This window comes from Meles meles, chromosome 13 (genome assembly GCF_922984935.1).
Source record: "Meles meles chromosome 13, mMelMel3.1 paternal haplotype, whole genome shotgun sequence".
NCBI lineage: Eukaryota > Metazoa > Chordata > Mammalia > Carnivora > Mustelidae > Meles > Meles meles.
In genome coordinates this window covers 33,949,140-33,976,211 of record NC_060078.1, presented here as the reverse complement: position 1 = coordinate 33,976,211, position 27,072 = coordinate 33,949,140, and the positions used below count along the sequence as shown (strand labels likewise).

At 38.5% G+C, this 27,072-nt stretch overlaps 2 protein-coding genes across 10 annotated transcripts in view; both read left to right on the top strand.

Annotated features, from left to right (window-relative positions):
• PPP3CB (protein phosphatase 3 catalytic subunit beta) overlaps nt 1–10,611 on the top strand; it is a 54,992-nt gene extending 44,381 nt beyond the window's left edge. For 2 of the 7 annotated variants that reach the window (XM_046027343.1, XM_046027341.1), the window contains 4 exons: nt 1,350–1,431; nt 2,748–2,845; nt 7,539–7,568; nt 8,993–10,611. In XM_046027343.1, coding sequence (XP_045883299.1) covers nt 1,350–1,431; nt 2,748–2,845; nt 7,539–7,568; nt 8,993–9,171 — 389 coding nt within the window. In that variant the 3' untranslated portion in view covers nt 9,172–10,611. Of the gene's footprint in view, nt 1–1,346; nt 1,432–2,747; nt 2,846–7,538; nt 7,569–8,992 lie in introns of all 7 variants that reach the window. The other 5 variants (XM_046027342.1, XM_046027340.1, XM_046027345.1 and 2 more) reach the window with 3 other exon arrangements.
• Nucleotides 10,612–12,926: 2,315 nt separating this feature from the next.
• On the top strand, nt 12,927–22,632 carry MSS51 (MSS51 mitochondrial translational activator). 3 transcript variants are annotated; one of them, XM_046027348.1, is made up of 6 exons: nt 12,927–13,278; nt 13,437–13,563; nt 18,078–18,320; nt 18,598–18,753; nt 19,792–19,916; nt 20,115–21,552. In XM_046027348.1, exons 2-6 carry the CDS (start codon nt 13,532–13,534, stop codon nt 20,792–20,794), a joined length of 1,236 nt encoding a protein of 411 aa, XP_045883304.1. In that variant the 5' UTR covers nt 12,927–13,278; nt 13,437–13,531; the 3' UTR covers nt 20,795–21,552. The 3 variants fall into 3 exon arrangements, with proteins under 3 accessions (XP_045883304.1, XP_045883303.1, XP_045883305.1); XM_046027349.1 differs by lacking the exons at nt 12,927–13,278; nt 13,437–13,563 and having other exon boundaries at nt 18,015–18,320; nt 20,115–20,681; nt 21,001–21,094; nt 21,429–22,632; XM_046027347.1 differs by lacking the exon at nt 13,437–13,563.
• The last annotated feature ends 4,440 nt before the right edge of the window (nt 22,633–27,072 follow it).

The window sequence follows — 27,072 nt, the reverse complement described above, 5'->3', positions numbered from 1 at the left end:
CTATGATGCTGGGACTTTTAGTAATTTTTTTTTTTTTTTGCATCTTAAAAATAGCTGCATAGTACCATAGTACCTACACAGTTTTGAACTCGCAAGAGCTGTAGCTTCAGTGCTCATAATATTACCCTTTGGAGCATCATAAACATAGTCATGGAACCTGTTTTCTCTAAAATACGTCTTTTGTTTTCGTCTTTGGAATTGGATTTCTTTTCTGTTTCCTTGCAGTAAGGTCCAGTCATCATCTTAGTTTTTAATTATATGGTATTTGTGGGCTGCTTGAATTTTAAATGAGATGCTCTACACCAGAAAACTTATGGTTGTTCAGACCTCTGTATATCCACGGCCCCTTTTAGTCTAGTCTTTTTAGCCTTTCCTTAACTTTCTCCTCAACCATGGTGCTTCTATATGTGTTTCCATCATGCTGAAGCACAGTTCTAAGGAACCACACTCTTGGGTCCAGAGTGATTCTAGTTGCTGTATATGAGATAACAGGACTGGGATTGTTGTTGTTCTTTCTGGAGGCCAGGGGAAGGAAGATACAACTTTGAGTTTTTGCTGAAGATCAAGTTATTATGTTCTGTTATTCTCTTCTGTGTTGGTGATAGGCAGTACAGCTAACCCTTTAGAGAGGAAACATAAGTGATCCTTTAGCCGTGTTTTTTACGGAATCTTTTCTCATTGTTCACTCTCCCTGTGTCATACTCATCTATGGATGTAAGAACTTATATATATATTTGCATGATCTTGAGCCCATTTAGTCCATGAGGTTAAGATGTGCATTATAATTGATATGCTGGTATGGTCCTTAGTTCATCGTCATCTGCACAGTAGTTATCTCATACCATTGTTTTTAAACCCACTTTGAACAAGGAACTTACTCTGTCTTAGGAAGATGGGATATTTCCAGCCTGCATGTCAGAGGCTTCATAGATAAACAGAAGCCTATACAGAGTTATTACCAATTCTTGTTTGTTAGTCTGCATGCATAGGCCCTCATGAGAATTAAAGACTATAGGATTGTTACCCTTTTTCCCCCCTCTGGTTTGTGATACAAGTTGGGTTCTAGTTTCTTTCCCATTGCTGTTTTAATGACTAGCAGTAGTGTGAGAGTCATGTTTGTGGATTACTTTTCATTTGTATCTGTATCAGACCCCAGTATTAGACCAGTGCTAAGCTAAACATTGAAGGAGTGAGAGGCTTTCTGGCATGAGTTCACCTAGTCTCCTCCATGTGAGCTGGTGGCAGAGGGTTTGATGGGTTAAGATGAACATGGTATAGGTTAATACAATGATGCAAGTGTGGATGCCCTAAACTTGAGTCTTTTTTTCTATTTATTCCATTGAAAGTAGGTTCAGCTGCAGCCCGGAAAGAAATCATAAGAAACAAAATTCGAGCAATTGGCAAGATGGCAAGGGTCTTCTCTGTTCTCAGGTAATGATATATTTTCCTGATTATTTGCTTTACAGAAATTCTTTCATTGTACTTTGCTATAAGCAGACACCCAAAAGCAATTTAGTAACATTCTTCCTATAAAGAAGTTAGTTTTACATTTACATAGTGAAGAGCAGAACACAATTCCCTTTGAAACTAGGGTTTTTGACCCTGGCAATTACTATTGCTCACTTTGAGTATGTGTTACTTTTCTGTGATGAAAGCACTAGTTCTACACCTTGAAAATTAGAGTAGGATAAGAAGGAGAGGGTACCTTTGAGAGTATGCCTGATGGACTTACTCGTCCGTATAGGAAGTTCCTTTTCTTGGAGCCACAATCTTCTTAGGGTGAATTCAGGAAGACTAGGTTTAAAGGCACACGTAAATGGGTCAGTCCTTAAAAATGTATTTGCAAAACTGGTTATATCAGACATTTGAACTCTATGCCATAGAAATAACCATATTTTCTTGGAGTGCCTGGGTGGCTCAATCATTAAGCATCTGCCTTCGGCTCAGGCTATGATCCCAGAGTCCTGGGATCAAGCCCTGCACTGGGCTCCCTGTTCAGTGGGAAGCCTGCTTCTCCCTCTCCCATGCCCCCTGCTTGTGTTCCCTCTCTCTGTGTGTCTCTCTGTGTCAAATAAATAAATAATCTTTGAGATTTTATTTATTTATTTGAGAGAGAGGGAGAGTGAGTGAGCATGGGAAGGGAGAGGGTCAAAGGAAGAAGACTCCCTGCCAAGCAGGGAACCTGATGTGGGACTTGATCCTGGGACTCCAGGATCATGACCTGAGCAGAAGGCCGTCGCTTAGCCAACTGAGCCACCCAGGTGCCCCAAAAATCTTTAAATTAAAAAAAAATATATATATATTTTCTCAATTATATGATTCTCATTGACGATGAATCTCATCATATATTTAATAAAGCTTCTTAGGAAAAACAATATACACCTCACTTGTAAGGCATATCCTCTTATCTGAAACATTTAAAATATGGAAGAAAATATCTTAGACTTGAGGAAAATACAGTAATAACATTGAATGTCATAAATTATTTACATGGCCTAACCTCTGGGCCCCATCTCCTCTTTCAAACTATGTACTTTTTTTTTTTTTTTTTTTAAGATTTTATTATTTGACAGACAGAGATCACAAGTAGGCAGAGAGGCAGGCAGAGAGAGGGGGGGAAGCAGGTTCCTGCCAAGCAGAGGACCCTGGGGTCATGACCTGAGCTGAAGGCAGAGGCTTTAACTCAATGAGCCACCCAAGTGCCCTTGTTGGAAGTCTCTGATGTTTGTTATGTCTCTTTGCTATAGGGAGGAGAGTGAAAGTGTGCTGACACTCAAGGGCCTGACTCCCACAGGGATGTTGCCTAGTGGAGTGTTGGCTGGAGGACGACAGACCCTGCAAAGTGGTAATGATGTTATGCAACTTGCTGTGCCTCAGATGGACTGGGGCACACCTCACTCTTTTGCTAACAATACACATAATGCATGCAGGGAATTCCTTCTGCTTTTTAGTTCCTGTCTCAGCAGCTGACACAGGCAGAATACTATATGATAGGGAGTGTCTGCTTAATAACCTGACCGGGGCAGAAAATTGATAGAATGGGTATTACTTTCAACTGAAAATAATGGTTAGTCTCTCAGCTTTCAGTGAAATGATATGGGAATGGCTCATATCATAATGTCTAAATATTTATTTATTTTTGTTTGTCTAATGCACCCTTTTCTTTTAAAAGCCCCAGTTTCAGAATGTCAATCAAGTATATCCATATTACTAAATGGAAATGTAATTCCAAGTTTCTTATTTTTTATTTTTTTAATTTATGTAATTGTATTAGACTATGCTTATATTTTCAGATACTTAACTTTAGAATTAACAATCTGCCTGGGCCCCAAACATTACTTATGCACTTCACTTGCACTTTGTGCAAGGCTTTGTACCCTGGTAAATGATGCCAAAGTTTGTTTTCTGTGGTGTTTGTCAAATGTTCTATGTATAATTGACTGTCTGTAACATGCTGTTTTCTTCCTCTGCAGATGTAGCTGCTTTCCTAAATCTGTCTGTCTTTCTTTAGGTTAGCTGTATGTCTGTAAAAGTATGTTAAATTAAATTACTCTACCAGACGCTTGTCTGTCTTTTGATGTAGAAGCAACTTTGTAGCACCTTGTTTTGAGGTTTGCTGCATTTGTTGCTGTACTTTGTGCATTCTGAATATGAATGTAACATTAGATATTAAGTCATTGTTATAAGGGGTTGAACTTAAATCCTGTAAGTCAAAATTGAAAGGGTGTTATTAAGTGTGCCTTTATTTTGCATGAAAATAAAAAGAATTATACGTAAAGCATTCCTGTAATCTGGCTCATTGAATATTTTATATTTAAAAAAAAACTTATTTTTTTGGCGTAAATATTTGTGTAAATACTGGGTTAACTTTTGAAAGCCCATTACATATTAAATAGAAGAGTGATGTGAATGTTTTAGAGTATACACAAAAACTCAAAGACTAGATTTCTTTCCCCTGTGGTTGGAAAGCAAAAAATGTGATATGGAATAGCTTTAATCTACATGTTTTATTGTAGCCACTTTTGACAGCCCTCCAGGGGTCATTACTCTATTGAAACAGGCAGGAACAGATCTGATGTTTTCTTTAGTCATGACTAACTTTCTTCCTGGTGTTACGATTAGTGAATTTTTTTAAAGCAAAAAATAATTCAAATTTTTGAATAAATTTAAAGTAGATTGACTTTTCAGTCTTATTTCACTCAGTCTCATAATAAATGCCTAAATAAATAAGCAAATTTTTCCTGTAGTAAATAATTTCTCCTTCTAGCCTATACATGTTCTATTTTATATGTTAGTGTGTTGTCTGCTACCAGCACTGGTATATGTGAGAAGTACAGCTGTGTTTTAAAATGATAGTTTCAAATTTTCATTCTGAGTGAGGTTTCCTTTTTTTTTTTATTAAAAGAAAACCTGCTTTGATTTTCTTTACATTCCTTGCTCTCCATTTTTCTTACTATATTATAGACATTAGCAAAGTGAGCTAAAAAGAATTTCGCTAAAACTAAGACCTTAAACATTCAATAAAACTAGCAAAAATAAGTGTTAATAGAAAAGGAAGAACTTTAGTAGCTTGAAATATGTTATACTCTTTCTCTTTTTTGTTCATAAAAGAAAAAAATGAAAGGCCTTATGCTTTAATATATCTCCAGTACAGTCATCTCCATTATCCTTGGATATATTATTACTTTGACGTTGTATCTACAGCAAATCTTTCTTTCAGATGTCACAATTAGTACCTGCTAATTATATGCTTTGTTGGCAGCTCAGCACTTCTCATTCTTAATTTGCATGCAGCCTGAAGCTCAGTCTTCCAACTTTGACCTTACCTCCAAGTGCAGGAAATGTTTGAAGGACAGCTTTACTCTAGGGATTGTATTCCCACAAAGAGTGAGTTACAGGACAGTACTGAGTTTAAGGGGTCTAATTTGAGAAACTAGATAGCTCCCTAGCTGTGCCAGCGATGGCTCTTGATAGTGTGGAGCAATTTTCCTAGCATAATAAGATAAACCCATTTTGAAGCACATAACAAGACTCATACAGAAGCTACATCTGTGTGATTTAAATTTTTTTTCTAATATCTTAGTAGACATGTTCCCTGATATGAATAACTAAGAGTTAAGTATTGCAAAAAGGTTTTAAAATTCTAATACCTCAGTCCTGTCTTCAGAAAATAGTCCGATTGCCTTCTCAATAACCTTAAAGTTAATTTATATTTCTTGAGTGTTTTCACAAACTACACACTCTTTTGGAATAGGAATTGAGTACATTTTCTTCAAGGAAATTTATTTGGGAGCTAGCCCTATAACGCTACCTTCACCAGGACATATATGGGAAAATATGTGGCCATCTCTTTAAGTAATGCCAAGTTCTTCTCTATTATTTATCCCATGTAGTATTGAGGAACACAGTTTGTGACAGCACTGTACATAAACTTACTAAGGCCATGTCAGGATGCCATATAAAACTGAAAACAGAGGAAGAACAGTGTCTTTCAGATTGAACTTTACAATTATCAAATCTCTTTCCAGCTTAATGTTTAAGTTTCAAATGACCTTTTTTCAATTCTAAACATTCAGGCTTGATATGGCATGCAATTTTGAGTGTGATATGTATTTTGTGTCCTCAAAAGGATTAGAAGCATTTAGAAGCTTCTGGAAAGAGCAGAGAATATCATTTGACCTAGAACATGCTTTAACATATAATAGGATGGTTTCAGAAGTATGTTGTTGCATTTCATAATTTGAAAAATTTATTAATAGACTTTTAAACTACTGATGCACTCAGATATTAATTCTTATAGTAATATCAGGTTTTTAATTTATTACCATATATAATACAAGTTATGAAATATTTCATATAAAATCACTTCTGTTACCGTAAGCTCTTTAAAACATTCTGATAGGCATTTTTTCCCCCATTCAGTGTCTAAATTATAAAGAAAATAGTCCATATTTTGAAGAATAGAAATTGTAGGGCTGATCAAGAAGAGGTGGGTCATTTATCCCAGTTTTCTGTGTGGGAAGATACAAAGAATATATTCCAGGTGTACAGAGCTAGGTTTTTTAAAATGGTGATTTGTACAGTGGGTATACAATAAGTATGTCTGCTTGGATTTGTAATACAGTTTAACAGTTAAGGAAAGTTAATTCTTTTTTATTCAGTGTTCATCCTACTTTTTCTGGGTTCCCAACTCACTTTACTATCTGGTTAAGATTAATGAATTTCTGATTTAGATCTACTTTAATTCCCTAGATTAATCAGTTTTCTTTCATATTAATAACTGCTTTGGACAAAATTTATTATTTCTAAATCTAATTGTCCTTCTAGAAGAAGCAAAATAGAAAGGAGGGGCTTATTGTTATAAATATTCTGAGTGTGTGCACTTTGGGTAAAAAATGGAGAATTTGCAATATTGTCAGGCAACATTGTCCTCTGCGGTCTTTGATCCTGGTCCTCAGCGTGAGTGCTTGTACAGTTTGAACCCAGAAATGAGCCAAAAGAATGTTTCACTACAAAATGTATGACTAAATAATGTTGTGATTCTTTAAATGGGCCAGAGACAAGTTATACTACTAAGAATGCATTTCTCCCTTGTATGACCTATGTGTATGTCCATATCATACAGTAATTAGGATTTATTGCCTGTAAGACCTCGCTTCTATCTTGATTCCTCTCTAGTTGGTAGATGGGCTTGAAAAGATATATATATTGTCCTTTTTATCTTCATTTGAGAATGCATGCTATTAGTACCTGAGGCAGATTTGAGTTCATGATAAACTGAAAATAAATAGCTTTTTTAAAAAGGCTATAGATATTAATATCTTTAGATATTTGGGACACCAATGTTAGAATAGAAAGGAAGTTCCTAGAAGACAAGAAGGGTCTTTTTAGGTTATCCACAATCAACAGAGCTACAGAACTGTTCTGCTTCGAGTAATTCACCAGGTTTATAGCCCTTAAGTTTCATCGTGGCCGTACTGACTTCTGCAGCTTTTGCTATGCCTTATGAATTAGAAGCAAAAGGAAAAGCATTACGGACCCTTCTACTTTATATCTTGTGGAACAATTGATAATGAGAATTGTTTCAGTTAGATGGGGGGTGGGGAATCTTCTGTATGCTCTTCTGCTACAATTCTGCCATCATAATTTAACCATAGAGAATTCCCTTGTGATTGTGATGGATGTGATATAATAAATATGTTGAAAACTTCTAAGGCCAACAAAATACTGAATTCACAATAGGTAATTAATACTGGAGTGCATTTGCATGGGTGCTGAGGTGTCTGTGTTTATATTAGGTCCATGTGTTCTGTGCTCTGAGCGGTGTTGTCATAGTGCTGTGTGTAAACTGTGCTGTGTCAGGAATTGGGGGATTGGATGGGGCTCTCTAATATGGTTACTATTTATGTTAAATTGTAAATGATGATGTAGTATGGGATACTGTGATATTTTACGTGATCATTGCCTTTTCTGCTGTACAATATGACCCTTCTCATCTCTCTCATTCATTTTGCATGCCTCTGCTCACTTCTGTACAGCCACAGTTGAGGCTATTGAGGCTGAAAAAGGTACGATCAGAGTCCTTGCGCTGGGCAGAGATCTGTGGTGTGTGGGTGGGCATCAGAGAATGTCCTATGGGTGTGTTTTACTCCTAGTTTGCACAGCCCAAGATGAATCAGACTCACTGACTCATCAACTTTAATAGTCACATTCCTCTTTTTTTCTTTTCCTTTCTTTTCTTTTCCTTTTTTTTTTTTAATTACAAGGACCAATGATAATCTGGTTTGTCCCTTTCCTAGTATTGTGCATAACCAACATTTACCATTCCTGAATTCTTCAGAGTGCAGCATGTTATGCTATATTATTATAGCATTTGAAGTTGCAAAGAAAGGTCTATTCTACATTTTGCATGTTTCTATGCTATTTAGATAATTTTTTTCCCAAATGAAACCCCCTCTAGGTATAGGTTTGAGTTGGTTTTTTACTCGTTTTCAGTAATTCACCTGAGAGTACAGGAGCTGTCACTATGATTTTTATTTTTTTGCTGTTTGGCCTAGAGTTTGCTGATAATATTTATTCATATATATCATATGTTGGCTTGATATAACATCGCTAAATGCTTTGCTGCCCCAACCATTTATTTGGTTCACATGCACAGACTTTGAGTCCCAGGAATTGCACATATTATAAAGCAACCAGATTATAACCAGTGGTATGGAAATCTTTTGTGTGCACAGTTTAATAGCAGAAAAAGCATCATTCCAGATGAAGTGAATGAGAAATTAAAACAATTGGAGGAGGATTGTCATTTATTTTGATTTGGGTTTCCAAAGAACGTACAGTGAATGGCCATTGAATTAAGGAAGACATTTCTTAAAAATATGAAACTGAATACTTTATGCTACCAGCCATATATAGATCTGACTCCTGGAGGCATTTTCCACCTTTTTCATTTCATTCTGGTGGTGATGGGGTGATGATACCTTGACCTCCAAGATAGTTCTGATCTGCTAAATTTTAACATACTTTGCCTCTTTCTCCTCCCAAGCCCTTGGTACAGATTTGTATGTCAAGGTTAACCTTGTTTAGCCTCCTCACTTGCCCTTACTCTTGTTGCTGCCTTACTGTGATAGTCACTGGTGATTTTAAGGTCTGAGGTAGGAGAAACTTGATATAGTAATAGAAGTCAGACTGAGACCCTGAGACCATTGCCTGTAAGTTAATTTGGGGGTCAGGGAAGGGTTATTTTTGTGAGTTCTCTTTTAAAAGCTATGCTAATACTTGTCATCTATGAAGCTATCGTGTTTATGTTTAGGTTTAAACATTTCACATTTTAAGGGGAAGTCTGGTATGGGGGTAGGATTCAGTTAAAATAAGATTTAAATATTGCTACATACAGCTAATTTCTTTCTTCTTAAAAATCATTAATTATGTTTTTGAAATCTCAGAAATGTTTTTCTATTACTGACTTTCAAATTTGCATTTTGTTAAGCAATACGAGGATTCTCTCCACCACATAGAATCTGCAGTTTTGAAGAGGCAAAGGGTTTGGATAGGATCAATGAGAGAATGCCACCCCGGAAAGATGCTGTACAGCAAGATGGTTTCAATTCCCTGAACACCGCACATGCCACTGAGAACCACGGGACTGGCAACCATAGTGCCCAGTGACCCACGGCTTCCCAGGGACTCTCACATCTCGGGCCCCAAATGGACAGATCACCCCCAGGATCTGGAGGGGTCGGCCAAGCTGACTGTAAATGTCACAGTCCCTTTGGAGAAACCATTGTGCTTTTTGAGACCCCAGCCCCCTTCCTGGATGGAGGCTTGAGGGCCCTGGGACATGTGGTGATATCTGATAAGATTGAGTCATCGCTGCCAAGGTGGAGAGCAGTGAGCAAGGGGCTTGGGGCAATTTCCAGTGGAGGGCAACTATACCTCCATTTATGCTTGTGGTTCACACATTTAAGTTTACAAATGAGATTTCTTTTCCCCTCAGTAGAATTAGATTTTGTTTTTTAACCATGACTTCAAATGCAATCCTAAGAGCTAATGTGGACTTTCCCCGCCCATGAAATGTCTTTAAAGGATGAATTAGCATGGTCTTAAAATACATTTCTGAGGTTACTAAGCTGTATTTTGAATTATGGGCAAAATGCTGAGAAAACCAGTTGGCATTTATACAAAATGCTGACCTCAGGTCTATAGTTCTTAAATGTGGCTAATTCTGTAATATAGTCTTGGTATTTTTCAATTATGAATGCATAACCTATTTCTAGGCAGACTCTCTTACTTGAACACAAATCCAAAAACTAATTTAGAATCTTTTTTGCCCAGATCTTTTGAAATTTACACCCCAGAGATTTAAGAAGAAAACCTCTAAATTTCAAAATTATGAAGAATTACAGAATTACTCATTTAAGGTACTTTAAAAGAAGTTTGTACATTGTCAAAGTAAATTTTAATTCAAATCATGTCTGTAAAACTTGACGTATTTTGTGTATGCATGTTTTCATTTTGCAAATATTTAATATATAGACCTATGATGTACAGGTACAACATGTATAGGTTACCTAGATGTTATGAGAAATTTTAGTTTATTGTGAGTACTCAAGTTGCTTAAATAGCCACCAGGGTGATTTGCTGCTGGCTTTCTATCATTTTTATGTTTTCATGCAAAGGAAATTTTAAAATGTTCTGGAAGTGTTTTTGATTAAGCAATGCAGCATAGAAGCAATGGTTCTGTTCAATCATTCAGATGTTAGTGGAAGCATAAAAGTCAAGATTGCATGTTGAACCTTTTCTTTTGATAGTTACAGAACTGCTTGGTTAAACTAAATGGAACCATGTGCTAATTTTTCACAATTATTGACCTGTATTGATTGCCACTGTAGTTTGGTATTTCCCTTTACTTTGGTGGCCTGCTTCCCTCATGCCCTGGAATACAGCTCAGAGCTCCAGGCAGCGGAACCATCTATTGTTTTGTTTGCCAGAAAGTGCACCCTGTACGGTCTCCTGTCTAAGTTGGAAATATTATGCATGTGCAGGACTATTCGAGTATTTTATAAACAGTAGCACACAATAAATTCCATGCATGGGCCGCTGCTCCTATCTCTGTGTTGGGTTTTATTTGGAACATGTAGTCTGATTTGACCTCATGCAAATCAGAAAATCCTGTTAATAGGTCTGGGATATAGCCTTCAGAGATTATCTCATGGATGGTTCATGGTAATTTGATCAATTAAATTCTTATCTTCATAAATTTTCTTTTTTTTTTTTTTAACTTTGGTTACATTTGTCTTACATAAGCATTAATAACTGAAAACTAGAATACTTTGGGTGCCTATTATAGGCCTCCTAAATCTAATACTTAAAATCACTATTTCATTTAACTTTTAGTTGAAAGAAAATGTTACTGTGTAGAGTTTTATTATAGTAGTATTGGGAATTTATTGGGTGTTTTAACAATCAGAGAAAGAATATTCATGATACTGTATTTTCTTGCCATCACATTCCTTTCTTTTCCATAATCAAAATAAGTATGAAATTTTGCAAATTGAGGGAAATTGGGATATTGCTCAACATTTTATAATATAATCATATAGTGACTTAACAGTTTTCAATAATAATTATAAAGATGCACATTACAAAGCATTAATTTAATTTGAACTGTATATACTTGCCTTATTCCAGGTAGCAAACAGAACTCAAATTGTTGATTATTACACCTTGCAGTTGCTGTATTATCAGCTTGCATACATAGCAGTCCTTGAACCATCCTTAAAACTACTGTGCACTGCATACCTTTAAAGGTTCTTCTGGATGTTATTGTTTTATGAAAACTCTGCATCTCTAAATTAAGAGCTTAACTAGTATATCAGGTACCAGGAACTTTCTCAGCCCTTAGGTCCATCACTGGGATTCTTGAGTAAACATAAAACATCATTAACAAGCTAGAAGACTTACGGGTTGATGGTAAAGATTAAAAAGAAGAAGAAAGTGAGAGAAAGGAACAGAATGCCGAAAAGTGGTATACAGTAAGAGTGGTAGAAAAATCACCCAGTGCCTCATAGACCACTTCCTAACTGTTAAATAAGAACCTCTTTCTAGTCTTTCTTTGTAACTGCACCATAAAAGTATTTTTTAAGGTTTCACAATGAACCATAGAAGCATTTTAAGGCTTTTTAAAAAATGTAACTTACGATGAAAGCAAATTGAAAAGTTCAGATCTTTCTAAATTGTAAATTTGAATGTCTACCAAAGCTAGTAGTAGTGATGGTAAAATATAAATTAATATTCAGTATCAATTTTTTCTTTATATTATATCCCTTTATATTAAAAAATGACACTTGTGTGTTAGAGAAGACCATCTCTGACTTCCTGTGCCTTCTGCAGTTCAGCCATCGCTCACAGTACTCATAACCTTTAAAAGTGCTGCCAGTTAAATTTGAAATAGGCCTGAAATCTTTGCTTAAAATTACTCTTGTTTTACTCAGGATTTTTTCGTATTGCTACTGACTTACTTTCTTCCACAGCTATTCTGAATAATATGTAATGTTTCATTGCATCCTTAACACTTACTTTTACTTTCCCTGTGTGTAGTTGATTTCTACAGTTTGGGGTTCCTTTAGAATCCATCCTCTGCATCTATTCATATGTAAATTTTGATTTGCCACATTCCAGGACCTCAAATTGACTGTAAGTTGTTCTGTTCCCCAGTTTGATGATGTTCACAGAGGCAGGTAAGTGACCTGCTAGGACCAGGTATAAGCAGAAAGTCAGGTCTTGCAGTCTTATAGGACCACTGCCCTGATAACTTCTGGTAGACTCTGGAGCTTGATAAGTAAAAAGGAGCTCGGAATGTGTAATCAGGTTCCCTGGATCAGCATTCATTGTAGGAAGGAATAAGATGTTTGAATTGATTATTTTATATTTTCTGTCCTAGAAATTGTGTATTTTTAGCCAATAATATTTTGGTTTTGTTTACTCTATTCCTCTATTTATTCTTCTTTTGAAATAAGTAAGTGAAGTGTGCCTGATGACATTTACTCAGAAAGTACCTTGCTCTCCTTTCAGAGAAAGTGAATTTTACAAATTAATTGTTTCCCCTACAATTGATTTCCTTCTGTACCATTAAATGACCATTTGTATTCTTCTATCTTAGGTATTATGTTTTGTTTAAGCCCAGATTGATCATTGTTGAGTTGTATTTGAGCAGTGTTTGTTACACTCAAAGGGACTTTGGGCTTGGGTTAACTCATCCTGGGTCTGGATTGACATCCAGAACTCCAGGAATTCTGTTGATCTGAGCTAGTGCCTACCTTTCCAACCAAATAATGACTTCTGAACTAATCCCAGGATTTTTGTTTTTGTTTTGTTTTTAATTTTTTTTTCTCTAACTCTGGACTGAGAGCAGAAATGCTGCCTTAGTGAGAGAGGTTCAGGAAGCAACAGGTTTCATCTTTCCTTAGCCTGCCTGGCCTTTGGTGAGTTTGGGAGTGTTGACAGAGTTCTTAGCCTTCTTGGTAGAGAAGGAAGGTCAGAAGGAGAGAAGTCCACGGGCAGAGGGCCAGGTCTCTCCTTACCTCGTTAGGGATAGCGTTGTCTGTCTGGTTGGCAGGACACACCGAATCACAGAGACTCAGCATTTCAGCAGTTTGCAAAGGAAAGTGATATGAAGCGACAGCTGCAAGTCAGCCACAACCTAGATAGGAGGAGGTCAAGCATTTACTTCACTTGGAAGAAAGAGAGAAGGAAGGAAGCCGAGGGCTTAGCAGGGTAAGTTACTTTTCCATCAAACCATCTGCTTGCTTAGTTTCTAGTTGAGTAAAACATTTATCACCCCTGGGAGTGTTAATCACTGATTAAGCAGCCGAATGTGCTTAATAATAGCAATATTCTTAATATATTCCTCCTTTTCTCTTTCTCTTTCCCAGCTCCTTATAGGATGCCCCAGTGACTAGAATCATTTCTCCCTTTCCCTACCTCCCCAAAGATGTTTTGTGTTTGCTGGTGAATTAGAGAAAATTAGATGGTCCTTCCTGGTCTGGAGATAGTGAGAAGGTAACTGGTTTAGGTGAAACTTGAGGCTTTTGGTGATGAAAGAGAAAAATGGGAGACCTGGTCTGGGAATAGGCTAATACTGGAGGGAATTTGGAAATGAAAGATAAGAGTTTTTCTAGACTGTGCAGACTGTCTCCTCTTTAGTCCTTGGTGTTGGTGTTTTCTCTTTTACAGGAATAAATTAGAGCCCAAGTTATTGGGGATGGCTAGAAAAAAGTTGAAGTGATTCCTTGTAGGTGAGGTAGACTCTGATCTCTGGAAAATTCTGAAAGCTTATTATAAATAATTCCTTCCAGCTTCTCACTTGTCCCATCTGTTTTTTTGCCTTCATTTCTCAGTCCTGTCCCTCCCCACAAACTTGGAGGATCCTGGGGCTCATTGCAGGAAAGTTAGAACTAGGGAAGCTGGGTCTGGAGCTAGGGTACAGAAACTCAGATATAAACCTCATGTAGATACAAATGTACCTTCTTACCTTACCTTACTCTACCTTCTTCCCAGAAATTTAGTTCATTTGTATCATGAACGTGCTCTAGACACAGAGGAAACTATCAAGGATCTCATCACCACCACTCCTCCCCAAACTGATCCCTGTACTTCCCAGACAGTTCAGCCAACCCCCAGAGAGCCAAGAGTTAATCTTCCATTGGAGAAAGACCTCTTTGGAAAGGCAGATTAAGTTGGGAAATACACTTCTGGTCTTAATTGGCTTCCATTGCAGCACAAAGGCTAGTTGAACATCAGGAATATATATTTATTATTACTCCTGGGATTTAAGACTCTTGACCTACCTCAAATCAAAGATAATTTTTCTCTATACCTTTCAAGAAAGATGAATCCATTCTTTCAAGGTTCAAGAAGGTATCTTGCCTGAAGAGGCTGGGTAGATAGAGCAGAGGAATGCTTCTCAAGTTGCAGTGATTTTGGAAATTGGACGAGAATGTGTAGTGATTAAAAATGGAAAGAAGGGGCGCCTGGTGGCTTTGTCAGTTGAGCGTTCAACTCTTGATTTCAGCTCAAGTCATGATCTTGGGGTTATAAGATTGAGCTTCAAGTTGGGCTTTGCACTGAGTGTGGGGTCTGCTCAAAATTCTCTCCCTCTCCCTTTGCCCCTCCCCGGCTGCTCACACAGGCTTGCTCTCTTAAAAATATAGATAGATAGATAGGATAGATAAATGAAATAAAGCATATATTTTTTAAAAGTGGACAAAAAGGTCAGTTGTTGGAAATGGGGTACTCAGGTGTGAAGGCATCCTTTAGTAAAGGGACATGATCCTTAAATCTTAAAATAATCTATCACCTTGAGGTCTAATTTCTTCTGTATTGGCGAGAATGTAGAAGATATATACAGATGAGCTTAGCTATTCCTGTTCTATAGACTCTGAAAACATCCATTTATCTGTGGGATGAGGGGAGAGATTACAGGGTTGCAGTGAGAGGATGAGAGAGAAGTACAAAGGAAAATACAGATTAGTTCCCTCATTAACTAAGGACAACAGTTTGCAAGAGCCATGTTGTAAAATAACAGATTTTTTTTAAGTTTTCATTTTAATTCCAGTTAGTTAACATACAGTGTTATATTAGTTTCAGGTGTATGGGGTGATTCTGGGAAGTCTTTGTTTGTTCTGCCACCTACACCTCAGCTGAATGATGATTCTTGGAGTTTTTTCCCTAAGAGATCTGGTCCAGAAGGATTAAATGTCAGACTATTTTTGGAACAAAACCTGATCCCTGATTTGTACTTTAATAGTTACTTTATTCACAATAAAACCAATCACTATTAACGTTTTTATCCTCTGCCATTTTCCTGTCCCTAGAGGCAGTTAATCTGAGGGTTAATAAATTTTTAGCTTCCTGAGATGCCTGGGTGGCTGAGTTGGATAAGTGTCTGTCTTGTGGTTATGATTTCAGGGTCCTGGGACTGAGTCCTGCATTGGGCTCCTTGTTTAGTGGGGAGCCTGCTTCTCCTCCTGCCTACCGCTCCCTCTGCTTGGGCAGGCACTTGAGCGGGGCACGCTATCTTTCTCTGACAAGTAAAATCTCTTTAAAAATAATTTTTTAGCTTCACAATCTCTACAGATACCTTTTTTAATTTTTTTAATTGAGACAAAATTCACATAACAAAATTAATCCTTTTAAAATGAGCATGGTATGTCTACATTCACATTGTTATGCAACCACGACCTCTATCTAGTTCCAAAACATTTTCACCATCCCAAAAGAAAAACCTATAACCATTTAACAGTTACTCCCCATCCCTCTTCCATCCAGCTCCTAGCAGCCGTGAATCTGCTTTCTCTTTGGATTTACCTTTTCTCAATATTTCATATAAATGGAGTCATATAACGTATGATCTTTTGTGTCTGACTTTCAGTTAGCATATTGTTTTCAAGGTTCACCCACATTATAGCATATTATCAGTACTTCATTTCTTTTGATGGTGTCCTATCCGAGAAATTGCCAAATCCATATTATGACACTTTTCCCTATGTGTTCTTCTAAGACTTTATAGTTTTAGTTCTTATATTTATGTTATACTTAATCAAACTCATACCATTCTATTTCATTAATTCCTACAGTGTTCCCATCTACAGTTCTATACTTATGCTCTTTTCTGTGCTTAGAATTCCTTTTTCTGTCTCCATTTATTCAAAGTATTACCATCATTAATGGGTCTGTTCTGACTGCTCTGTGCTTTATAAAGTCTTCTACAGCTTAACTAAGAAGACTCTTTTCCTTCTGATCTCCCATTAGTACTTTAGTTTCACTTTTTTTACAGGATTTATATACTGCCTTATATTATAATTTACATTTGATCCCTCTTTAAGACATTTAGATATTAAGTATATTTTGCATATTTGTTTCCATTATAATTTATAAATGATTATATGTGTTTAGCAATAAATATTTTTTGAATGAATGGATGTTTTTATTTTTCCCAATATAGTTCCTTTTGTTTACTCATTCCTTTGGGAAGGAATGGGAGAAGACGAGGGGGGAAACCTAGGTAGTGGGTAGATAATGGGATTAGTTCTACTACAAAGCTCAGCTCTTTAGGAAACTTTCCTCATAATTTGCGTAACTTGCTTTGACTACAGAAATCTTAATATTGTGGTGCTGATTTTGTATTGCATTTAATTTCTACTTCTAGGTTGAGTGCTTAAAAATGTGATGATAGGTCTTTTAAAATGAATGTTTTATTTCTCTAGCTAGGTGAGGTTGACTGATTCTCCAAATGGTTGGTAGTTGTTTGTTTGGTTTTTTTTTTAAAGATTTTATTTATTTATTTGACAGACAGACAGAGATCACAAGTAGGCAGAGAGGCAGGCAGGAAGAGAGGGAGAAGCAGGCTCCCCGCTAAGCAGAGAGCAGGATTCGGGGCTTGATCATAGGACCCTGGGATCATGACCTGAGCTGAAGGCAGAGGCTTTAACCCACTGAGCCACCCAGGTGCCCCTAAGATTTTTATTTATTTATTTATGACAGACAGAGATCACAAGTAGGCAGAGAGGCAGGCAGAGAGAGAGGAGGAAGCAGGCTCCCGAGAGCCTCACGTGGGGCTCCATCCCAGGACTCTGAGATCATGACCCGAGCTGAAGGCAGAGGCTTTAACCCACTGAGCCACCCAGGCGCCCCCTAGTTGGTTGGTAATTTTGAACACCCAAAATTTCTGTTGCTTTTTCCTCCCTTATTTTTTTTTTTTACTATTTTATTTATTTGACACAGAGAAATTACAACTAGGCAGAGAGAGGAGGAAGCAGGCTCCCTGCGGAGCAGAGAGCCCGATGCGGGGCTCGATCCCAGGACTCTGGGATCATGACCTGAGCGGAAGGCAGAGGCTTTAACCCACTGAGCCACCCAGGCGCCCCTTTCCTCCCTTATTTTAAGTTGATTTTTTCAATGCACTAATAATATATGAATATATTCTTAGTATTCAAGAGTCAAACATTACAGATAAGTCTACAGTTCCTTTTGATTAACCCAGTTCCTATCCCATTACTTCTTTCCCTCTGAGTTAATCATTGTTACTGGTTTTTGTTTTTTTTTTTAAGATTTTATTTATTTATTTGAGAGAGAGAGAAAGCATGAGAGGAGAGAGGTCAGTGGGAGAAGCAGACTCGTTGCTGAGCAGGGAGCCTAATGTGGAACTTGATCCCAGGACTCCAGGATTATGACCTGAGCCAAAAGCAGTTGCTTAACCAACTGAGCCACCCAGGCGCCCCTGTTACTGGTTTTATATGAGCCCTGCCAGACCTTTTTCTATGCATTTACTTACATACATAGTTTATATTTATATAGAACTTCTTAAGTGATACATATATAATTATGTTGATATATAATTATTTTCCTCCTGTTTTTTATAACTGCCTGTGGTGATCAATCATCAGTAGATCCTAAGTAAATCTTAGAGATAGCTAGGTCTGAGAGACTAATGAAAATTGAAAGGTCAAACATATAAAAACACATTGTACTTGTCTAGCTTGCAAAATTTCATTCTGTATCTGTTCTACATATAGTCCCAGGTGTCAGTGGACAGCCATGGCTCCAAGATTCCGGCAACGAAGGCACAAGAAACCCCCTTCGTCGGTGACTCCCATGGTTGTGACCCCACCCACAGTTGTGACCTCTGTGCCTCTGACCCTCTCAAAACCTGACCCTAGCATTGATGCACTTGGCTTCTTCTCCTTGGAGAATAATGTTCCTGGCCTATCCCAGCTAATCCTTCAAAAGCTAAACATGAAAAGCTATGAAGAATACAAGTGAGTGTCTAGCTCTGTGGAAGAGTAATATATTATCTCTGGGAGAAGTGATTTCAGAAAGTAAGGAGGGAATAGAACTTGGGGAATATGGAGCATTTACAATGAGGGAGTTTCTCATCCTGCCTTTTGCAAGATTTATTACTATAGAAGAAATATAATTTGCTCATGTGAGAAATAGTGGGAATAGATGGAAATAAATAGGAGGCAAGGTTTAGGTCATGAATGATTCTGGAGATATTCTTTTTCCTGTTGCCACTTCTCCTTGCCATTTCTGCAGGTCGGTGCTAGATGGGGGTGCTTCTGTATCAGGCTTTGGATTTCGATGCCTTCGAGAAATGTTCCAGAAGATGGAGGACACATTCCAATTCTGTGCTCACTGTAGAGCTCTTCCTAGTGGCCTTTCAGACTCCAAGGTCCTGCGGCAGTGCAAGAGGTGACTAGTTGGGGGCTAATAGGAAAGTCATCCAGAAATGATCCTATTCTAAGACTTCATTGCAGGAGGAAAGGTCTAAGAGTTTTCAGAATAACTTTGGGCTCAGTCCTCATTTTGTGGGGATCCGGACCACAGAAAGATTAGAAAAGGACTGGGCTCCTGCTTATTTGGGGTATTATGGGGAAGTCAGACAATGGTACAGTAGTCCCCCTTATGTGCAGTTTCAAGTTCTATGGTTTCAGTTATGTGTGGTCAACCACAGTCTGGAAGTAGATGACCTCCTCTGGCTATTGTCACAAAGTTAATAGCGTAATGCTGAGTCACAGCACCTATGTTATTCACCTCACTTAATCTTACCATGTTGAAGGCATTTTAGGCATTTTATCATCTCACATCACAAGAAGAAGTGTCAGTATAGTACAGTAAGATACTTTGAGAGAAAGACCACATTCATATAACATTTATTATAGTATAATGTTATTATCATTAATCTTTTACTGTGCCTAATTTATAAACTATCATAGGTATGTATATGCAGGAAAAAACATAGTATATATAGGGTTTGGTACTATCCATGAGTTCAGGCATCCACTGGAGTCTTAGAACATTTTCCCTGTGGAGAAGGGAATAATCTGTATAATCTACTGTATAATTTTCTCCACTTCCTTCCTCTCAAGTATTCAATGGGTAAGATCCTGTCTGTTCTGGGGAGGATGGGGTTGAGCCACACCTGTGATAAAAGGGCAGCTGCAAACTCCTAATGTTTTTTTTTTTCTGTAAGGGATGTAAAAAGTGAGTTGTTCCAGATACAGACTGAGGTGTACTCTGACCCAAGAGAATAATTACATTCCTAGTCTCTCATGCCTCCTCTGACAAATGTAATCTCCAAAATTGGTGCATCAGCTCTAACTCCTCTCCGTAACTTCCCTACTCAGTGATCTTTCTTCCTAGATACAGGAAGTGTAAATTCCCTTCCCTAGACATCCCCCAATCACCTTTGAGGTGTAGGAACATCTGTTTCTGGGGCTAATCTTTCAGGTGCAGAAATGTCTATTACTGTGGTACAGAGTGCCAGAAGTCAGACTGGCCAGAGCACAGGAAGATTTGTCAAGAGCTGCGTCTGATAGCTGTGGACCGTCTCATGGAATGGCTTCTAGTCACAGGTGAAGTGGTGGTACTGGAGAACTCTGCCACAGCAGTCATAGTTGGTTGTACTTAGAAAAAGATATGAAAGCATGTTGTTATGAGGAAAACATGAGAAACTCAGTGGGGCAGTCCTGGTCACAAGTAGGAAGAGTAAATTTGGAAAGAATATTGAAGCCAGGAAAGGATTAGGTCACTCTTATCCCTTCTTTCTACAGGTGCTTTTGTCCTACCTTCAGGACCTTGGCCATGCATGGCTGAAATTGTACAGGGCTGGGATACCTGGTTTTCTATGCGGCATTTACAGCTAGAAGCTACACTGGATGCTGTACTAGGTAGTCATGCCATGAACACCCTGTGGGCCAATGTAGGGCGGCCAAGGCCAGACCCAGATGTCCTGCAGGGCTCTTTGAAACGGCTGCTGACAGATGCCCTATCACGGCCCTTGACACTGGGCCTTGGGCTTCGGGCCTCAGGGATAGATATTGGGAAGACTGGGGGAAGCACAGTGCATGTGGTTGGTGCTTCCCATGTGGAGACATTCCTCACTCGCCCTGGGGACTATGATGAGCTTGGCTACATGTTTCCTGGACACCTAGGCCTCCGTGTGATCATGGTGGGTATAGACGTATCTGCTGACTTTATACAGAGCACCTCAACTTCCCCCCTGGAACCTGGCACAGTTCAACTTAGTGGCCATAGGGGCCTCTATCATGACTTCTGGGAGGAACAGGTAGAGACTGGACAGATAGCCCATCCAGATTTGGTGGTGGCATTCCATCCAGGTAAGAGTCATTCAGGGGAATACTGGTTGGCTTTTCAGGGAATTTTTCATCCTGATTCTTGTATCTCCTCTATTTGGAACCCCACTCATTTGGTCAGATTAAACATACTATGATGACAACCTTGGTTGATCATTAGCTATGCGTGCTATACTTGGGTTCAGAATTTTCCATTGCAGAACCTGGGGTGGATGGTGGTGGTAAATGAGCACTGGAGGTGAGCAAGGTGAGGGGAGGGGTGGACACAAAAAATAAATTGCTTAGGGTCTACCTCAGCCTTTCTCCTCTCTATATCCATTTCTGTTATTTTTTTTCCCCATAGGTTTCCATGCTTCCCCAGATTTGATGGAGGCTTGGCTGCCCACCCTCCTGCTACTTCGTGATTATGAGATCCCTACATTGATCACTGTTTACAGGTTCCAACCTCTTCCTATTTGTGATACCTCCCTCCCTCACTCATACCTCTCTCTGTATAGATGAGCTCATTTCTCTCCCACTTCCTCATCTTCTGTCTTCTGGTGAGGATTTTCTTCCTTTCTAATCCCCTTGGAATCAAGTCCTATGCTAGTTAATCAGGTACTCAGTGAGATATTTGGGAGAGAAGGATACCCTGGCCTGTCTAGCCTTAGGTAATTTGGGGGATTACTGAGTCCAGAAATATCAAATTCTGAGGAATTTCTCTCCTGTGTCTCTCATAATTAGCAGAGCAATTTCTCCCCCCACCCCTTTTTTTTATTCTGTCTCCTATAGCCATCAGGAGTTGGCGGCTTCTTTGCAGATTCTGGTGGACCTGGATACACACATCACTGCCTGTGGAGCTAACCCTTTCGCGTCCCTCAAACCTGAACAGGTCTATTCCAACCCCAACAAGCAACCAGTATACTGCAGTGCCTACTATATCATGTTTCTTGGAAGTTCCTGCCAGCTGGATAGGAGGCAACTGGAAGAGAAAGTAGATGGTGGGGTTTAAATAGCTGAGCCAGATCCTGACTGGACTTTCAGAAAATTGGGAGGTTGTAATGAAAGTACCCTGCTGATGTCAGGTTGTTGCCAACCTTGAAATCCACTATATTTTAAACCTTGGCAACTTGTCTAGGTAAAGAGTCTAAGCTGAATGGGAGTTCCTATATGATTTGACTCCTTTCTAAGAGATAAGCCACAAGTAGCTTCCAGAGACAGGATTCTAGATTTAATGTGTGGCAAGAAGCCCTAGTATCACTCTCCAGAGCCTAGAATTCCTGACATTTTCCTTTCTGAGAAAGTTGTACCTTTTGACTTGAATCACATGCTGCCAGGGAAAAGAATGGCACCTTCTTTTTTTCTGGGAAAAGACTTTCTTATCCAGCAATCTAGGCTGAAAAATGGAGAGGTGTTAATGACTTGAAGTGGTATAAGAATAGGCAATAGAGAAGTGGCCAGGAACATGGGAGAGGTTGTGAGGATTGGCATATTTTTCTATTTCCTGGCTTTTTCTAAGTAAATATCTTATTTTCTTCTTGCTTGGGGCCTTCTAGCCCTAGAACAGCTTTTTGCCTTGTGTTGTATTTAAATATTTCAGGGTAGGAGCACCTGGGTGTGCAGTCATTGTTGAGTTTCTCACTCTTAAGCATAAACTCTGCTTTGGTCACAATCTCAGCATCATGGGATTGATCCCTGCATTGGGCTCCATGCTCAGGGAGAATCTGCTTGCTATTCTCTCTCCCTCTCCCTCTACCCCTGCCACTTGTACTCTCTAAAATAAATCTTTTAAAAAATTAAAAATAAATATCCCAGGGTCTATTGGACTTTAGTTGAATAAACTGGAGTTGTTATTACCTAGTTTATACCACAATAAACTTAGTTTGGGGCTTCTTAAGTTACTTGTTTTGTCCTATGTCCTATTCACTGGCAAGTATTACTTGTCTAGTCACAATACCTCAAGACTGGAGGTTTCTCTCTTGCTAAAGGAGTGATTAACACCAGCTCTCTGTTTGGGCCTGCTACTCTGCCACATCATATCTCATGCCATCCTTCTCTTACCACATTCTCAAAATTAGGATATTCCTTAAGTATTTGTTCCTATAGCCTTGCCATGACCTCAGCCTCCCATCCCTAACCTTAACACACACATACACATTTTTATTGCCCAGTCTGATAGGGGTAATGTTAGAATTCATGTGTTCTGGGGTACCTGGGTGGCTCAATTGGTTAAATGTCTGACTGTTGATTTTGGCTCAGGTCATGGTCTCAGGGTTGTGGGATTGAGCCCCATGTTGGGTTCTACACTGGGCATGGAGCCTACCTTAAAAAAAAAAAAAAAAGAGTTAAGTAAAAATGTTTGCAAAGTTGGAGGACTCACACATTTCAATTGCAAAGTTAACTATAAAACAATGGTAATCAAGACAGTGTGGTACTTGCCTAGGATAGACCTATAGATCAATGACATCACATTGATAATGCAAGAAATAAATTGAGAAGCAAGAAATAACATTTATGCACAATTGATTTTTGACAAGAAGAATAAAACAATTCAATGGGAAAAGAACAAACTTTTTAATAGCTGGTGCTGGAACAACAGGTTTCCATATGCAAAAGGAGGAAGTTGGACCCTAAGTTCTAACTAAGAATTTCTTCTTAGTTAGAGAACTGAGTTCTCTCAATGGCAACTGAAAAATTTAAGATAGCATACTAACCAACTAACTGATGTGAACATCAGTTAGTTGGTTAGTTGAAGTTGGTTTTCAATTCAGTGAAATTATAATATTAAAAAGTTTATCCTGGGGTGCCTGGGTGGCTCAGTCGTTAAGTGTCTAAGCATCTAACTAGTCAGTAACTAACTTCAGTCCAACCGAAGTTGACCCCCCCAACACACATACAACACACAAAAATTAACTCAAAATGGATCAAAGACCTAAAACTATTCAACTCTTAGAAGAAAACATAAGGGTAAATCTGTGTGAAGCTGGATTGGGCAATGGTTTATTAAATATGATATCAAACCTATAAGCAACCAAAATAAAAATAGATAAATTAGACTTTATCAAATTTAAAAACTATTGAAAGGACACCATCAAGAAAGTTAAAAGAATGTAAGAAAATATTAGTAAACCACATATCTGATAATGGACTTATATCCAGAATATATATTAAAGAATGATTATAACTTAACAATAAAAGAACAAAAAATCCAATTACAAAATAGGCAAATATCTGAATAGGTATTTCCCCAAAGAAGATATACAAATGATCAATAAGCACATCAAAAGGTACTTAACATCTTTAGTCATCAGGAAATAAAAGTCAAAACCATAATGAAATAGCACTTCATCCACTAAAACAATGATAATTAAAAAGAGGAATAAGTTTTGGTGATGTAGAGCAATTGTAACCCCTCATACACTCTTGGTGAGGCTATAAAATGATGCAGCCATTTTGGAATACAGTCTGGCAGTTACTCAAGAAGTTAAATTTTGAGTTACCATTTGATCCAGCCATTATCTTCCTTGGTATGTCCCATGAGAATTGAAACCATGTACACAAATGATCATAGCTGCATTATTCACAATAGTCAAAAGATAAAAACCCAAATGTCCATCAACTTATGAATGGTTAAACTAGTATATCCATGTAATGAAATATTGGCCTTAGGAATTACTGATTCATGCTACAACATGGATGAACCTTGAAAACATGTTCGTTGATGTTCATGTTAAGTGGAAGAAGTCACAAACACCACATAATATATGGATACATTTATATGAAATGTCTAGAATAGACAAATCTATGAAGCCAAAGTAGATTAGTGGCAGCATATGGATGTGGGAGATGAGGGAATTGAGGTAATGGGTTAAGGGTGTGGTTTTATTTGGGGGGTGATGTAAATGTTCTAAAATTTATTCTGGTGGTGATATAGCTCTGAATATATTAAAAACTCTTGAATTGTACTGAGTGGACTAGATCTTTATAAAGCTGTTACCAAAAAAATTTTTTTAACTTAGTGTAGGGGTGCCTGGGTGGCTCAGTTGATTAAGTGTCCAAGTCTTGATTTTGGCTCGGGTCATGATCTCAGGGTTGTGGATTGAGCTTGGGCTCTGTGCTGGGCAGAGTGTGCTTGAGGTGCTCTCTCTCTTCTCTTTCTGCCCCTCCCCCCAGGGGGAAAAAATTTTAGAAACTGTAAAAATGGAGAATATTGGCTAAGTGTTTAATGCAATGCCTAGCATAGTTCATACTTAATAAATGGTACCTATTGTTAAATCCATACCATTTTAATTTTACACAGCAACATAAACCTTGAGCTAGCATACTGTGTAAGTATTGATTTGATGATGGAAAAACCAGTTGGATGGGTCTTGGTTCAGACAAGATAATGCGGGTGCCAGATAAGGTAATAAATAGTGTTAGGCCTGTGGTCAAAGGAACGAGACTGATACAAAGTGAAGGTCAAGCAAAGTTTTATTTCACGCCAAGCATCGAGAATCAAACCAACCGTTCAGGGCCGCCTTTACAGAGAGGGGGGACCCCCCCCCCCCACCAGGCCTCACAGACTTTTATAGAGCAAAGGCCATGTGGTTGAGCCTGGCCACACACAGGTGGCCAATGAGATTGAACACAGAGAAAGCTGCACAGCCATGCTAGGTCACACACGGATGGCCAATTGAATTACAATTCCCCGCATAGTAGCTATTTGAACTAGCCTATCACCTTGGTCAGAATTGGCACCCAAAAGGTGGGGCCCACACTCCTTGGTAGCTAGGGAGACAGTATGCGTGCTCCACTGATTGGATGTCTCCATCTCGCCGAACTCATCCCCGCATTTGGCCTCTGTTGTCTCCACCTGACCTGACCTGCCCTTGTATTTGGGCTCTGTTATCAGGGACTGGTCGACCAGTAGAATGCTACTGGTTTCCTGGACTTGCTTTTAAGTAAGTTTCCCTGGGCCGGGGGGGGGCAGGGTCAGTTTAAGTTTTACTGCATAAGCAACAAAATGGCTGTTCAACCAAGATGGAGCCACCTTGGCTAAATAGGCCCTTATAATAGTAGAAGGCATAGAAAGGGAAGGGGTAATTTCTAACAAGTAAATTGTGACATTTTATAGAAAAAGCATGGAAGTAAAGTCTATAGGGTTTGGTTATTGATTATGATGGGTGAAGTGGTATATATCTCTCAGAATCAGATTAGGAGAGAGAAACCGCACAGTAACAAGTGACACAAAAGTTTCCAATTTAGTAATCTGGTGGTGAGAGTACATAAAAGTTTAAATGTCTACCTTCGTGCTAACTGCTGAGAAATCTAAGACAGCTTCTGCCCTTAAAGTGCTTCCAGTTTAATAGAAGAAGACTAACTTAAGGGAAATATATTTCTTAACTAAGCAAATGAAAAAAAATTAGCATTTTAAAAACCATTAAAAATCCTGTAGGATAGTACTAAATTGGATTCTGACATGCTCATTTCAGCAGGTCTATCAGAGCCATTTTTCCTCCAGTATTAGATATAGCTCTGCTTATTTGATCACCAGATCAACTGTTGACTTGGGTTTTGCCGGCCATTCATTTGGGGGAATAATTTTTCTAGAGAATAAATTGGTCTATGTCATTCCCTTGATTCAACTTCTCCAGTACCTTCCCACCGGAACCAGAATAAAATCCAAATTCCTGGCCCACCCTCATGAGGAAGCTTTTGAGTAGAAAAACCTGTAGAATGACAAGTTGGTGGTTCTCAGACGTCAGTGTGCTAGAACCACCTGGACGGTTTGTTAAACAAATTGCTTGGTTCCACCCCAGAGTTTGAGTCAGTAGATTTAAGGTGGAGCCCCAAATCTGCATTTCTATCAAGTTTCCGAGTCAAATTCCTGCTTCTTGTAGGAGGACCATACTTTGAGAACCACTGTAAAAGCTTAACTGGTTTTTGCTCTGAAATAAACTTTCTTAATAAGTTTAAGATACTGGTCTGAAAAGAACCTAGATGTCCATCAACAGATGAATGGATAAAGAAGAGGTATATATACACAATGGAATACTATGCAGCCATCAAAAGAAATGAAATCTTGCCATTTGCGACGACGTGGATGGAACTAGAGGGTATCATGCTTAGTGAAATAAGTCAATCGGAGAAAGACAACTATCATATGATCTCCCTGATATGAGGACATGGAGAAGCAACATGGGGGGTTGGGGGATAGGAGAAGAATAAATGAAACAAGATGGGACTGGGAGGGAGACAAACCATAAATGACTCTTAATCTCACAAAACAAACTGGGGGTTGCTGGGGGGAGGTGGGGTTGGGAGAGGGGGAGGGGGTTATGGACATTGGGGAGGGTATGTGCTATCGTGAGTGCTGTGAAGTGTGTAAACCTGGTGATTCACAGACCTGTACCCCTGGGGATAAAAATACATTATATGTTTATAAAAAAAAAAA

Coding starts and splice junctions, on each gene's coding strand:
- MSS51 (XM_046027349.1), top strand. CDS start 18,100: ATGGCTCCAAGATTCCGGCAACGAAGGCACAAGAAACCCCCTTCGTCG. Junction 18,754..19,791: donor GTCCTGCGGCAGTGCAAGAG/GTGACTAGTTGG, acceptor CTAATCTTTCAG/GTGCAGAAATGTCTATTACT. Junction 19,917..20,114: donor GGAATGGCTTCTAGTCACAG/GTGAAGTGGTGG, acceptor TTCTTTCTACAG/GTGCTTTTGTCCTACCTTCA.